General features: G+C 28.3%; 1 protein-coding gene across 1 annotated transcript; it reads left to right on the top strand.

Annotated features, from left to right (window-relative positions):
- Positions 1 to 13,921: 13,921 nt before the first annotated feature.
- On the top strand, positions 13,922 to 15,659 carry LOC124913185 (zinc finger MYM-type protein 1-like). Its single transcript, XM_047453790.1, has 3 exons — positions 13,922 to 14,450; positions 14,550 to 14,695; positions 15,408 to 15,659. Exons 1-3 carry the CDS (start codon positions 13,922 to 13,924, stop codon positions 15,657 to 15,659), a joined length of 927 nt encoding a protein of 308 aa, XP_047309746.1.
- Positions 15,660 to 15,961: the final 302 nt, after the last annotated feature.

Raw genomic sequence — 15,961 nt, 5'->3', positions numbered from 1 at the left:
ATATGCAACATGTCGTTGCTAACAATTTCAATTTATGTATATATATGGACATTTTCTTTTCTCTCTCTAGAATTATAATTAACAATATCAAGAGTCATTAGAAAGACACACGTCCATTTACATGCATGGACATTAATAAACCTATTCATTTTGTGCTTTCTTAATCATATTTACACTGAATTTTTAATTTTCAAATAATGTATTGGAATTTCCTATTTAGTTAAATGGGAATATATATATTTATTTACAAACTCAATTATTTTAAATCACACTTAATTATTCAGCTTCTAATCTAAGTTTATTCATCTTGTTATAATTATGTTATGTATTTTAATAAATGCATACAAAATAAATTAGAATTAAAACTAGACATTCTTTCATTTGAATTTGTGATTGGATTATAATTATAAATTTAAAAGATGTTTAGTTTGACCAGTCCACATTTGAAAGATACAACAGAATCTAGCTACTTAATTTTATTGTTTTTGAGTTTTTATTTTTTCAACTATTTAAATATAGTGAAAAAAAATAAAAATTATAATAATTTAACTATTCTAATAAAAATTCTAAGTAACCCAACATCAAACAAGTTTTATACTGTTCTACTTTATTTTTATTGGAAAAATAATTTGTAAAAGGCTTTAACTTGTCTTTTGGATTTTAAGGGTAATTTGTAAATAAGATTTATAGGAAGCCACGTGTTTCATTTTAGGTTAATTTTGGTTAGTTTCGAAAAAGTAAATTGTAAGTTATATTATTATTATATCAGACAAAAAAAAAACTGAGTAGATGCCAAGTATATAAGTTAAAATATAATGAAGATGTAACATGATGAATTTATTCAAATGTTTACCTTGTTATAATATTTAATAGTATATATATTATTCAAAAAATATATTTTTTTTAGTAGAGTTTATTCAATCATTTTGTAAAAGACTAATTATTAAAAAGACTAAATATTAAAAGTCACGGTTAAAAAAAAATTAGTAAAATTTAATTAAAAAGTCTAAAAATGAAAGAAAATATCAAAATCAAAGTTACACAATCCATAATTTTAATTATAGGGTGACAAACATCAACACTAGAATATCATTGGAAACAAATAAACAAACAAAATGTGAGTTTCTCTATGACTACTCTTACTCTCCTCTTACTCTGTTTTATAATCTCGCATCCTCTAAACTCAATCTGCATTTCTCAAAATCCAATATGCATTCCTCAAAACACAATCTGCATTTCTCGAATTCCAGCGATTATATTCACGTCACATTCTCACCTGTTTGGCTCTAGACTTTACTATGGTGATTAAACTGTTTCATATAATGATATTTGTTTGTGAGTTGCGCATTTATTGGCTTCAACTTTGTCTAAGTAACTTCGGTCTATTTTCATAATCTTCTATTCAATTCCCTTCACTATTTTTCTAGCAATTTAATCTTCTAATTTTCCACAATTCTATTAAAAATCACGAATTTTACTCAAAATAAAAAATAATATTAATTTTTACTTCAAATAATATTAGTTAAAATATAAATTATAAAAAGTATTACAAAGTTAAGGATCATGTGTCTGTGAGAAAAATAGACCATAATTAAATTATAATTTTTATTTGTCCAATTTTCACAATAAATGCATATAAAATAATAAAATATTATTAAAAAAATAAGAAAATTTAATTATAGTCTGATTAACAAAATCATTTTTCTAATTAATCACTTCTTAACAACCATATCATTTATTTCATTAACCAAAATACTAAAATACATCTATTTTTAAATTATTATTTTTAATTTTATTTATATATATCAATACCCTTAAAATCTTCTTACAAAAAATAATTATCATATCCTCAAAATTATCAACAATCATTATTATTGTTTTTCTTTAGATTTATTCAAAAATCTCAATCTGAATCTTTGAGCCTAAGATAAAAATACCATATAATTTCTCAATAAAAAAAATGCTGTTGATAAATAATTATTAAATATATATATATATATATATATATATATATATATTTATATTTGTTTCATTTGAGTTTGGGATTGGATTATAAATAAAAGAATAAAAAATGTTTAGTTTGACTTGTCACATTTCCAAAATACATAAAAAAATCTCAAGCCATTTAGATGTTTTTATTTATTTAAAGAGGAGTGATAGAGGGAAGAAATTTAATAAGGGAATTTGGTGAGTGAATGACTTGGTATCACATTCATTGATTGAAAATGTAAAAGTAGGAGGAAATAGAGAAAATAGAGAAATTATTTAATTTTTTTAACGAATAAAATTATGCCAAGTCATTACCTCACAAAATTCCCTCACCAAATTCCCTTACCTAATCATTTCTCTTATTTAAAATCTATCTTATAATATATATATATATATTATTTGAAAAAGTTATTCTTTAACACGATTTATTTAATCAATTAATTAAATATATTAACATGTAAAATTGCATTCATGACTAGAAGAGTACGATAAAATTAAGTTTTAAAAGTTAAAAATTCTAGTTCGATTAATACTTAAAACGTCTTAAATAAAGTAAGAATTTAAATATTATATATATATATATTTAATTTTGTAAATTAAAAAATTAATTATTAAAAAATGGTAAATATATCCCGTTTTAATTAGTAATGAATATACACATTTTATTTAAGGGTAATAATATACATATTTCCTAATAAAATGTTGTTGTTCAAATTATTATTTTCTATATTTAAGGGTAGTAATATAACTATAATACTTCAACAACAATCTCTTAAATAATTTTATTGGTGGATATATATATTTATTGAACAAAATAAACTTATTAATACATTTAATTTAAACTATATTCTAAAATGTGAATTAAGAATGATTTTTTACCTTAGATATTATTTTATTGACAAACTAATAATAAGTGTAATAGACTTATTTTATATTTTTCAATCTTAAATTTATTTTTAAGGTAATAACTTCAATTATTACATCGGTCCCCTCAATCAATTATTATTTTTACAAGCTAAAGCTACAAATGTAGACAAATATAAATTTGTGTGGAACCCAATTGAAATAATTTAATTATATAAATAAAATTTATTAATTTGTTCCCACCAACCAATAATTAGTTTCTTCTTTCTTTTCTTCCATACTATTGTAGTAACTTTTTTCTTATTAAGGTTTATTGTTTTGTAAATAGGTTAAATGATATTTTTATTTTCTGAAAATAATATATTTTAATTTGTCAATAAGTAATATAGTAGTGAGCTTATTCGTTACAATATTTTGTTTATTTGGTCAAAAATACAAACATTTGTTTGAAAAAGTTTAATTAAAATGTTTTTTTTTATAAATAATTGATCTAAATATTTATTAAGAAAATTTTTATTCTTCAATTATTATTTTTTATTTAATTCAATCACACACAATTATTATAAATTTTATGTGGGGTTGTTGAATCAAATGAAAGATGGTCAAGTTTCACTTAGGTTATGGTAATTAGTTAGGAATTCAATTACAAATTTAAACTATAAATTGTTGGTTTGGAAATTTATCGAAAAGCTAATCATTTGCTTATTACCTACTTATACTAAGAAAATATTAAATTCAATATATGATTGATTAAATCTCATTTTTATCCTTTTCACATAAAAATTTTCTAAACATGTTGAATTCTTATAAATAAATAATTTTGATTTCAAATACATATTCAAACATAGTAGCATTAGCGAATTAAGCCGCCAAAAGAAGCTCGCCAATTAGCTGCAGGCCGGTTCGGATGAGTGCCTCGATGCCATATATGTCCATAGACTCGAGAGACAAACAAACTAATAAATGAAGTTAAAGATGTTGAGTGAAGAAGGGTTGCTTGTCTACATACTTCTAATAGCATTATTGTATTTTTGTGCTAAAATAGTATCCACTCCTTTTATGTATGCCCCTTTCATTCCATCCTTCTTTAGTCATTTCTTCCATTTGGTTGTACATGCATGATAAATAGTCTTTCCCAATTTTTAAATTGGTAATATTTATTGCAATAATAAATGTTCATCTTCTTTTTGTTCTCTTAATAGTTGCTTTTATATTTTAAAAAATATTGTTTGTACCATCACAATGAGATTTCACTTCAAATCAATGTATGTGTTTTTTTTTTGTAAATGATGATTATTTATCCCCCCAAATAAATGTTCATAAACATATTGTTAAAACACAACTAATTAACAATTTGGCTTTTCATTATAACTTTCATTACATTGTTAAGATTAAAACATAATTATTAACAATCACAACTCCAACATTCCTTATATATTAGTAATAATTATTTTTAACAGTCCCAATTTTTCTCTTACCCCAATACTACCAACATTTTGCATCCCCATAATCCATGCCTCTAAGAAATAATATTGCATAAATATACTCAATAAATCACAAAAAGTTAAGTATTAATAAAATAGATTAGCAATTAGGTTTAAAGACAAATTCCAAAATACACTCAAAGTTAGAAAGAAAGCCACTTTGAAGCTTTCTAAAGCAAGTTAAGGTTATAAGAGCATACAATACATGTGGATGTTGTAAAAAATAAGTTCAATATCATCATTAAATAATTAATTATTTGTACTTGCCTACATTAAAATTCTTCAAAATGCATATGCATGGCTAAATGATAAAATGACATTAGTTATTAAATTCCTCTAATAATTGATAACAAAAAGTGATGTTTAACCTAGCTATTATTCTTGTCTACAAATACCAACTTTATTTCTTTCTAATTTTATTCAATAAAATTATTATGTTCATATTTGTCTCCCATTCAATTATCTTGGATAATTGTTAACTTATTTTTATGACAATTCTAATAATGCAAGCTTTAACTTAAAAATATACAAATATAACCATAAAATTATAAAGATTCTAATTATAAGCTTAGTGAATGAGTTCACAAATTTATGTCCCCAAAATTATGAGTTTGAATATTTATATTCAGATAATTTTTTTAAGAATATTAAATAAATTATAAATTTATCTCATTTAAATGTATATATATATATATATATATATATATCATAATGTTAATTTAATTTTTATGTTAAGCCAAAAAAAGATTTTTTTTAATGTTAATAATTAAATAAATTATAAATTTATCATTTTAACCACTTATTATTGGAATGGCAGTCATTATCCCATCATATATCACATACAATAATATAGTTCATAATGTTAATTTAATTTTTATGTTAAGCCAAAAACAGAAAAATTCTTTGCTATCCCTAAAATTAGTGTAAAGTACTTCAAAAAGAAATATTCAATTTCAAATCTGAACTGTAGAGATTGTTTCTTTTGTTTTTGGAGAGTAGTATATTTTAATATTCCAAATTAATTATAAGATATTTTTAAAATAAAACTAGTGTTATTAGAGTATTAAGGCCTTGTTTGAGCTTGACTAATTTTAAAAACAAATAAATAATCTTATAAAAACAAATAAAATATGAAATTAATACTTTGAATAATATAATTGAAGAAGTCATTATTTTAATTATGTAATAAATTATTTGAAAATAATTTCAAATAACATATATCAAATAAGGCTATATATTTAAAACAGAGAAGACAATGACATGATATTATAGTATATATTATTAATTGATTTGTTATTGGGATAACAAATGGAGTAAGAAAGGCAATTATTTATTCATGATTTCAAGAATTTTATGGCTATTTAATTAATGTTAATTAATTAAGATGTATGAAAAATGTGGTTATTTTTTACGCATAAGAAATCAATGGAAAGTTCATAGAAGATTCGGGGTGGGGGCCAAATTTGATCTCCCATTCACAACACTTCCAAATATTTAATTTGCCCTCATGATGGCTTTGGCCATGTTAAATATTATTTTTATAATAATAATGCCAGAGAATAAATTACAAAAGATTAATTTATTTTTAAATTTAATAGTCATAACTTTCCATTTAACTTAAAACTTGATATGTATCATATAAAGGGCTATGGAAATTCTAAATGGTTTGAAAGGTTGGGATCTTTGATATAGTCGACTCATGATATTTGTATACTTTGATGCATATGTTAGAATTGTTGACATAGTGATAGTTTTATTTTTGTTGTTTCTTTTCATAACCACTAGTAGAATAATAGTTATTAACGACCTATATCTTTCGGTTTTCGTTTGAAAGTTCGATATTCGAGAATTTTAATTTCGATTTGCGTGTCAGGAATATTTTTTAAAATAAAACATTATTTTGAAATATTTTAAATTATTCATATAACTTTTTGAAATTAACTATAAAAATAATAAAATTTGGTTCAAATTTGAATAATTTGGGGATTTACGGTAAGCAAAATATAATTTGATTTTTTAGAAATCCGTTGTTTAAATTAATTAGAAATAATTAATTTAAAAGATTCTTTCTTTGAAACAGAGTCGACAATTAATTTTTGAAAATCAATAAAAAGTGGCGTACATGTACAAACGTATTATCCAAAGTTTCTTTTTAGTTCGTAATTTGGTGATACTCGGGAAAGAGTTTTCGCGTTTCATCGTCTGTACCCATTTTAAAAACGATCTCTACTTATAAATTTGCCATTTGAAAGTCGGTTGTATAACGTTTTATTTTAACCAATTATTCTTCTAGTCCTAAACATGCATATATTTGTGTGTTATTTAAAGAACTATAACAACAATTATTTAAATGTTGGTACTTATCGCTGATGATAACTTAGAGAGGAAAGTACCTAAAGAACATTAGTTTAAAAGGCATTAGAGTTTACAAATAAATCCTAAACGAGCCTTTGTCAAAATATATTTTGTGGAAATATCCTAAAAATATTTTAAAGTCATTTTCTAATTTTCTGAGATTTTTAGAAAATGATTTGAGGTTCAAAATTATAAAAATAATTTTGAAGTTTGGAAATGAGAACCAAACAGGTCTTAGGACTAATGTCATAGGTCTTGGGTTCGTTTTATCGGTCAAAGGCTAAAAGTCCTCGATCCTAGGTCAAGTGTCTCTCGGTTAGGGCTTAGGATCCTTGGTCCTAGCAAAAAAGCCTCAGTCTTGGTGCTAAGGACTCTCGGTCCTAGGCTAGAATTCTCAGTTGGGTGCTAGAATTCTCGGTCATGTGTGAAAGTCATCGGTCCTGGGTTCGGGAGTTCTCGGTCGGGTGCGAGATTCCTTGGTCCTAGGTCTGACACCACATCAGTCATAGGGTCTACCAACATTGACACCCATTAAGCTAAACTAAGTGGGTTTGAGATATGTCCAATCCTCTTAGAAGGTATAGACTAATCCAAACACCCTAACTTTAGTATGTTTAGCCTTTCCTCCATTAGAATGATGCATCAAATGAGATATTTCATTGGCATGAGTTTAGGACCAAACGCTAAAGACATGACATCATTCCCACAACCATGTTGTAACATGGATCGACACGGTCTAGGATATATCCCTACAAGATTCAAAGAAATCTACAAGAAAAGGATATCCGAACGACACATAGCTATTCCACCAACCTTGAATGAACAGTTCATTCATGAGAGACCAATCATCCTATGCTTTGACTTCCCCGAACCCTTTACCAACACAAATTTATAGAGACGTTTTCCAGGTCTTGAAATCTTTTCAGATTGTCCTCATTGTCCTAACCCTTCTGTATGTATGATTAAGAAAAGAACGGACTATTGGCGTGATGTCCTTCAAAACTTGGCTCGGATTCTCAAGACAACTACTCTAGCTCAAGAATCTAGTTCTCTCGGTTCTCAAGAAACCAACTCCCTTTCATCCATCGATACTGTGATCGATGAAAGTAGAACTTTTTATCCACTCATGTGTAGAGAGATGTTAAATACAATGGTAAGAAACCCAAGAATAATGATCTTGTTGGATCATCTTCTCTTACATGTAATAAATAGCTCGATGTAATACAAGAAGTATATTTCGAATCTTTGAGTAAAAATGATCTTTCCTTTTACTCTAACTTAAATTTCAAAACCAAACACTTCTTAGAAACTAAGGATGAGTTTGTCTCCGTCGTAGAAAAGACAATCGAAATCAATTTAAACACGGTCATCAATCCTCAAATCGTACTAATCGGCCAAAATTTAAATCCTCAAGAACGTTTGGAAATTTATGAGCTACTAAAAGCCAATAAAGACGTCTTCGCCTGGTCATAAAAGGACATGCCAGTTATTGATCCAAAGATCACACGACACCACATTACTCTATATCATGATGCTAAGCCAGTAAAGCAAAAGCTTAGACGAATGAAAGAGGAAGTCATAAATAAAATCCGAGAAAAAGTTCGAGAGCAACTCGGTGTTGAATTTCTCGAGGTAGTGGAATATCCTAACTAAATTTCCAATGCAGTCCCCATCCTAAAGAAGGATAGAAAACTACGTGTGTGTAGATTATCGGGATGTGAACAAGACCAACCCTAAAGATCACTTCCCTCTTCCACACATCGACATACTGGTCGATCATGCTGTCGGTCATGAATTGTTATCATTCATGGACATATTCTCAAGATACAACCAAATCCCGATGGCCCGCAAGACAAGAAAAAGACCATGTTTATAACAGATGAACTTTATATTATAGGTTTATGCATTTCTGTCTTAAGAACGCGAGAACCACTTATCAAAGGGTGACACCGAGAAATTAGAGAAATATGAAGTAACACAAGAAGTCACTCGATACTCATCACTCTAGGAATCCACCAAAAGAGTTTATAACAAGATAAATAGAATATAAAACTTCTAAACAAGCTTAAGAGCTCAAGGTAATTATTATTCAATGAGTTATCTTTCACGATCACAAAAATGCCTATAAATAGGCTAGACTAGGAAGTTGGAACAACTCCTAAAAAAGAAATAAATAAACATTAATACTAGATAATTAAATACTATGACGACTAATCTCCAAGAAATGACTATTTGAATTCCACCACACTTCATTAATTTGGCCCTATCTCTTTGACTTCTAGGTTTCCCAATTCCAACATCATTCTCCCCCGGTTGGAGTAGATTCAACCTCGAATCTGGAACTTGTTTGTCATCAATGTATGGCGAAAATAAATCAAACAAATATCTTTACATCAAATTTTAGTAAAGAAATCGAGTAATTTTAAGACAGTCATTTTAAAATAATGATCTCGACTTTACTCTTATTTGTTTCCTAAAACCCTTATATTGTTTTCCAAAATGACTTTCGCAATTGAAAATAACATTTTCTTTTCTTTTTGGTAAAGTGATCTTCACAATTGAAAGTCACATTATTTTTATTTATTTATTTTGTAAGAGGGGTCAAATCCTCGTTCTTTCTCACAAAAATATAAAAGTTTTATAAAATCCAATTGAACCTCAAAGAAGGCTACCTGCGTATCTTCTATTATTACAAAAGAATCAAGTTAGTGCGTCATTCCGAGTCACAAAACCTTTACAAAAGAGGCAAGATATTTTTATTTTTGTTTTTCAAAAGATTTTACAAAAAGACGATGAATGTTATAATTTATATTTTTTAAACAAGGCGAATGGTAAGTTATCTTGCTTGTTTAAGATTATAAGACCATGGAAACACTTCAACAATTGTCATTCCCCCTCACTTGTGTTTTGGCAATGAGTTCTACTTCACCTCGGGTTTCGCAATGACATGTTTGTCGATAGGATCTTGGATCTTGTCATCAATGATTTGTGTCATGTCCTTCAACCTAATGGTATTTGCATAACTAGTTTGACCATTTACCCATCGTTAGTTTGTCTACCCTTGGAGCTTCTAGCTCAATCACTTTTATCTTAACCAATTTCTCAAATACTTCTTCTATTGGCTGTCATAATTCATCATATGTTTAAATAGTTTTGTCGTATTTCTAGGAGGTTTTATTGTATGTCTCAAGATTTTTGTTTTGTGTATATGAGGGTTTTGTCGTACGTCTGATTAGGATTTTCATTCCTCGATTATCGACGTACTTGAATTGGCTTTTGTTTACCGCTTCTATGACATTCCAAATATAAGACACATAATATACATCGGCTTTGGTTTTCTTACCAAGTTTATTCTAGATTACCGAAGGAGGATCTTTTTTGGCATAGCCTAATTCATTTCGATTACAACTATATTATGATTTCCAAAGTTTTGTGTTTCTTACCATCTATTCTAACATTGTATGCCCAGTTGATACTTTCCTTGATCATTTGAATATGCTCATCCACACAAGGGAGTGCATCCATTTCAGAAGCGATGTCTTTCCATTTTGTAATGAACATTGAGAACTTCCCATCGTGCATATGATTAACGTCTTTGAGCTTCCTTTTAGGTTTCTATCCTATGTGATATACATGGTGAATCTATAAATGAATACTTCAATATTTTCATCCAAAGTTATATCCCAGCTATGTCTTCTTAGTGGTACCAATAAAGGGCAGAATCCGTAAAGTATCTCGGAAGTATTTGACGCATTATTTCTTTTCCAAGTTGTAGTTGAGTAAGGGTACCAACATATAATTTCATTTACACTTGATGGTCAATTTTCCTGCCGAACTTATATAGCGACAACATTTTTAAATCACACAAAATTAGAGCATTCTCGATGGCTATTAGTCTAGCCTTCCAAGTATTGTGAGTTCTCGTTCATCTATCCTTAGTCATCTTTTCATATTTTCTTAAACTTTAAGAGTTAGGGCCTCTATTTGAGCCATTTTTCGTGTCATACACTTTTGTGTATTCGTTGACCCGAGTAGTAAGAATTGAGTCAACGAAAATATCATCATATTGTGATTCATTCCTTTCACCACGAGCTCCTCCTTTTCCTTCGGGCCATGCTTACTCCGAGGTTGGTTGATACCTTTCAGTATCAGATTCCTCGTACATAGACATTGCATTGGCATATATTAGAGGTTTGGTTATGGGTTGTGTAGATGCAACTAGTGGAATATGTTTAGAATCAATGTCTCATTTTTTGAGGCTATTCTCAACCTTTGAAGACAATGTCCCTATTTGTGCGGTCATTTAAGCCATCATGACATTCATTTCAACCATTTAAAAAGATAAACATGTTTCCTTTTGTACGAAGTTCTCTCTTCAGCCATTGACGACTTAGTGAACCTTCTAGTTTTTGCTTCACGTTCTTGGAGAACCATCTTTAATGGTCTGTAGATATATGGGGGGTGGCTCACGTGACATACATGTAATTAATTTACAAACCATATTCTTAAGTGAGTGAACACCTCTTTTCCCATTCTATTTTATTTTGATTTGGAAAATGCCCATAATTTAAGAATTATGGTTTTTATAGTTTATTGTTTGGACAACCAGAATGTAATGAAAGGTGTTCACTTTAACTATAGTCAATACATGTATTTATAAATATAGTGTCACGTAGTAAGAAATTTTGACATGGTTTTATGGCTTATAAATGACAAGTCTTGGCTGATATGACCATGATTTTGTTTCTAAGTGAAATTATAAGAAAGTGTTTACTTACCAATAATGGATGGGGTTAACACCGCCATAAATTGGAAAATATTAACTTAATTAAGAATTTTTCCATATCTCTATAATGCATACATCCCGAAGGATAGCTCATTGTTGGAGAGAATAGTCGATCATGTGTTTCTAAGTTTACCTCTGGTATCATCTCTGAAATAGAACATATCATCATTCCATTTGGTGAATCTTTGCACATATTTAAATAAATATGTAATATATCTATTATATATCTTCATGTAAATAGGGTGTTTGTTTCATTTCCAAATAAGGCTCACATCTAAATCACATAAACCAATTAGGGAAAGTGTAAAACAATTTAAAGAGATTTTTAAATGGCTAAAAATTTATTTCAAGTTCAGACACATAAGTTCGAAGCAGAGTCACCAAAAAAACTGTAACACCTCAATTTCTCGGGTTCATTTTTAAAATTTAATTTTTATTTTGAAATTTAAAGTCTATTTTTTAATTTCCAACACAATTTTAGAAAATATTTTAAATGAATTGGGAGCTTTGACTTTAGATTATAGAGTCGGCACCTAATTTTCCGAAATTAAGAAATATAATTTGCGTAGTTAAATGCATTAGAGATTATATTTTGCGGTTCAGAATTTGGTTACACTCGGGAAAATGTTTTCACACTTACTCCTTATTGCACGTAATAATGACGGTTTTACAATAAAATTTTGGCCAATTTTCCTTATCAAATTTTTTTGTTTTACACTTTTTGTTTAAAATATTATTTGAATCATAATCTTTAAAAAGTATTAAAATTTAGGAATTGAAATCATACATGTATATATTGGATTTGAGTTTGAATTGTTAATTACCTTTTGCTTATTTTTTACGTTTGGGAAATAAAATAATACATCAACTAAAGCTATAAACTCTTTTTTTTTTGTTTATTCAAAAGTTCAAGTAGACCCTCTCTTTCTTTGTCGAAACCTTCTTCCTTTCCTTTCTTTTGTCCGTCTGCGAGAGCTAGTATGGAAGCGCAACCTTTTTTCTCACTTTGTCTATCAAGAAAACCAAACCGACCAACCTCCTTTTAGAAACCATCTGTCATCTCCTTTTATTAATTGAAGTCCACATTTTTCATTAGTATCAAACTAACACGTGTTTTATATGCATACTGTATGTGTGTTATATGATGCAATACGTCTATACAACAGATGATCTAAGGGGTGCAAGAAGGGCTTAAGCACTCCATGACTTTTGTGAAAAGTTTGGGTATAATTTATACAAATTAGTTATTTAAGGGTAAAGTTGAACATATAATAAAATTAAGAACTTATTTAAAAAATTCAATAAATAAGAGGCTAATTTCAAAACTTTTAACCATATAAATTATAAATTCAGAATTAAATTAGGTTTACAGACTCTCCTTCGGCAACCCGGCACCCCGACCCCGAAATCTTCTGTCATCGATCTTGGAGACGACACACTGATTTGATCTCTGGTAAGTGGTATGGTTATAGGTTTATGTTATTATTCATCCTTTATTCATATGAATATGTTATATGTCTATGTTATTATTCATCCATTATTTATATGCATAGGTTATAGGTTTATGTTATTATTCATCCATTATTCATATGCATAGGTTATAGGTTTATGTTATTATTCATCCATTTTTCATATATTATGTATTTTATTATTTATCCATTGATTCCATTCTACTTCTTCAGAAGAATCAAAATAGAAGAGATTTTTTGATTTTTGTTCTGTATTTTATTATTAGATTAATGCTGGAATTAGTTAGAACTTAGGGGAATTATAACTTGGGAGTTTCAAATGCTATATTTCCTCATGTTTTGTTTCTAAACAATCATTCAATAAGGAAATGATAAATAGTAATCAAATTTGATAGATTTTATTTAATTATTGTGTTTATTTTTTTGTAATATAGGTAATGGAGAAGTATTTAACACGAAGTATTGACTCTTCTAAAAGTTCTAATGAAGAAAGTAATAAGAAGAAACATTATTGCGTTCAATTCAACCCGGATGAGATTATTAGTGATCCAGGACTACACAAATCGATTAATGAATTTAATATTTCTATTAGAAATCAGATTCGAAGAGAATATTTAATTAGATGTCCTTGTCAACCATTTGATCATAGCTATCCTCAAAAACAATTTGGTATAAAGCATATGAGCTTTCAAGATGCTTGGTTTAAAAGGTTTTTATGGTTAGAGTATAACATTTTAAAAGATGCTGCATTTTGGTTTTGGTGTTATCTCTTTGTAAATTCTCACATAAGATGTCGAGTTAGAGATGAGGCATTTACTAATTCAGGAATAAGTAATTGGAGAAAAGTAATGGAAATATTTAATAGGCATGTTGGTGGTGTAGCTAGTATTCATAGTAATGCAGGAACACAACTTGAGGTTTTTTAAAATTAGAGACAAAGTCTGTCACATTTGCTACTAGCACAAGGGTGCGTAATGGAGGTTGCGTATCGCACTCAATTAACAACAGCTTTGGATGTTACATTCTTTATTTTGAAGCAAGGTTTACCTTTCTGTGGGCATGATGAGTCATTAAAATCTTTAAATAAAGGTAATTTTTTAGTGTTGATTGAGTGGTATACTCAAAGAAATGTCGAGGTTTCCAAGACAATGATTGATAATGCCCCAGGAAACAATCAAATGAAATCTCCAATAATTCAAAAGGATTTAGCACGAGCTTGTGCCAATGAAGTCACAAATATCATTCTTAATGATATAGGAGGCAATGTATTTTCTCTTATGGTTGATGAGTGTCGAGATAATTCAGTCAAAAAGCAAATGGGAGTTGTTAAAAGATACATGAACAAATTTGGTTGTGTTATTGATAGATTTCTTGTTGTTGTGCATGTGTCTGACACTTCTACTATTTCTTTAAAGAAAGCTATTGATGGATTATTTGCGAAACATAAATTATCATTATTAAGATTGAGGGTCCAAGGATACGACGGGACCTCAAACATGAGAGGTGAGTATAATAGATTAAAGGCTCTCATATTGAAGGAAAATTCATCAGCAAGGTTTGTCCATTGTTTTTCTTATCAACTTCAATTAGTTGTTGTGACAGTTGCTAAAAGTAATCGAATTGTTAGTGATTTTTTCCAGTATATTACTCTAATTGTGAATATTGTTGGTTCTTCATGTAAAAGAAAAGATAAATTCAGACAAGTTGAACATGATAGACTCTTAGAAGGTTTAAAGAAAGGAGATATTGTTAGTGGAAAATGAAAGAACCATGAAATCAATTTAACACGATCAAGAGATACTCGTTGGGGTTACATTATATCACTATTATTCGTTTGATGTTTTCGTTGATTTCTATTTTAAAAGTGCTAGAAAATGTGTATGATGATGGTATTAATGATGATAGTAGTGGTATAGCAAGAAGTTTGATTGATAAGATGGATAATTATGAATTTGTGTTTGTGATGCATTTCATGAAATATTTGTTGGGGATGACAAATGAATTGTCACTTACTTTACAAAAAAAGTATCAAAACATGGTACTAGCTGCCAGTTTGATCAAGACGATGAAAGATAGGTTACATAAATTTAGAGAGGAAGGATGGGAGAAACATTTGGACAACGTAAACACATTTTGTAGTCAACATATGATCCCAATACCGAATATGGAAGAAAATATGAGAACTCGTGGTCGAAGAAGACGTAATGGACAAATGATTATTAATTTTCAACACTATCGTGTTGGAATTTTTTGTGAGATATTAATTTTCATCACTCGTGGTCAAATAATCTATTGAATTTTATTGTTTTTTAATAGCATTTTTATTATTATATAATAATAGGTTCTTGATATGATAATTCAAGAGATGAACAATCTTTTTCGGAATCAACTACGGAGGTACTTACTTGCATTGCTTGTTTAGATCCAAATGACTCATTTTCTCAATTTGATATTGGTAAGATACTCTACCTTACTGAACTTTATCCGGAGGATTTTTCGCTAACTGACCGTATAGTACTTGAGAATCAGCTTCAGACTTACATTCAAAATGAACAAAATGAATTTTCTATGATTCAAGATTTGGAAAGTCTTGCTATGAAGATGGTTAAAACTGGGAAACATATAGTTTTTACATTGGTATATCGGTTTATTGAGTTAGCATTGGTTTTACCTGTTACGACTGCTTCTGTTGAAGGGTCTTTTATGCGATGAAAATTATCAAGACTGATTTACGTAATAGAATGGGTGATGAGTGGAATAACGACAGTTTGGTAATATACATCGAGAAGGAGATTTTTGTCACAATAGAAAATGAACAAATTTTACAATATTTTCAACAAATGAACACCCGAAGAACTCAATTGTCTCCATTTATTTGTACGTCTAATAGTAGTTGAATTGTAAAAGGATAAATATTTTATTAGTATCAGCGTGATTTTGTATCTTTATTATTATCATTATTAATTATAATTTTATTTTTTTATATAAGTGTTGTATAGTAAAAAAATTATACT

This window comes from Impatiens glandulifera, chromosome 8, assembly GCF_907164915.1.
Source record: "Impatiens glandulifera chromosome 8, dImpGla2.1, whole genome shotgun sequence".
Taxonomy (NCBI): Eukaryota; Viridiplantae; Streptophyta; class Magnoliopsida; order Ericales; family Balsaminaceae; genus Impatiens; species Impatiens glandulifera.
The sequence above is the reverse complement of the archived record's forward strand: the minus strand, read 5'-3'. Positions and strand labels throughout refer to the sequence as shown.

Bases quoted from the DNA above. Each gene is read 5' to 3' on its own strand.
- LOC124913185 (XM_047453790.1), top strand. From the start codon at position 13,922: ATGGAGGTTGCGTATCGCACTCAATTAACAACAGCTTTGGATGTTACA. The intron at 14,451-14,549 runs GTGAGTATAATA...TTGTTGTGACAG, and splicing joins CGGGACCTCAAACATGAGAG to TTGCTAAAAGTAATCGAATT. The intron at 14,696-15,407 runs GTTAGTGGAAAA...GATATTGGTAAG, and splicing joins GTTTAAAGAAAGGAGATATT to ATACTCTACCTTACTGAACT.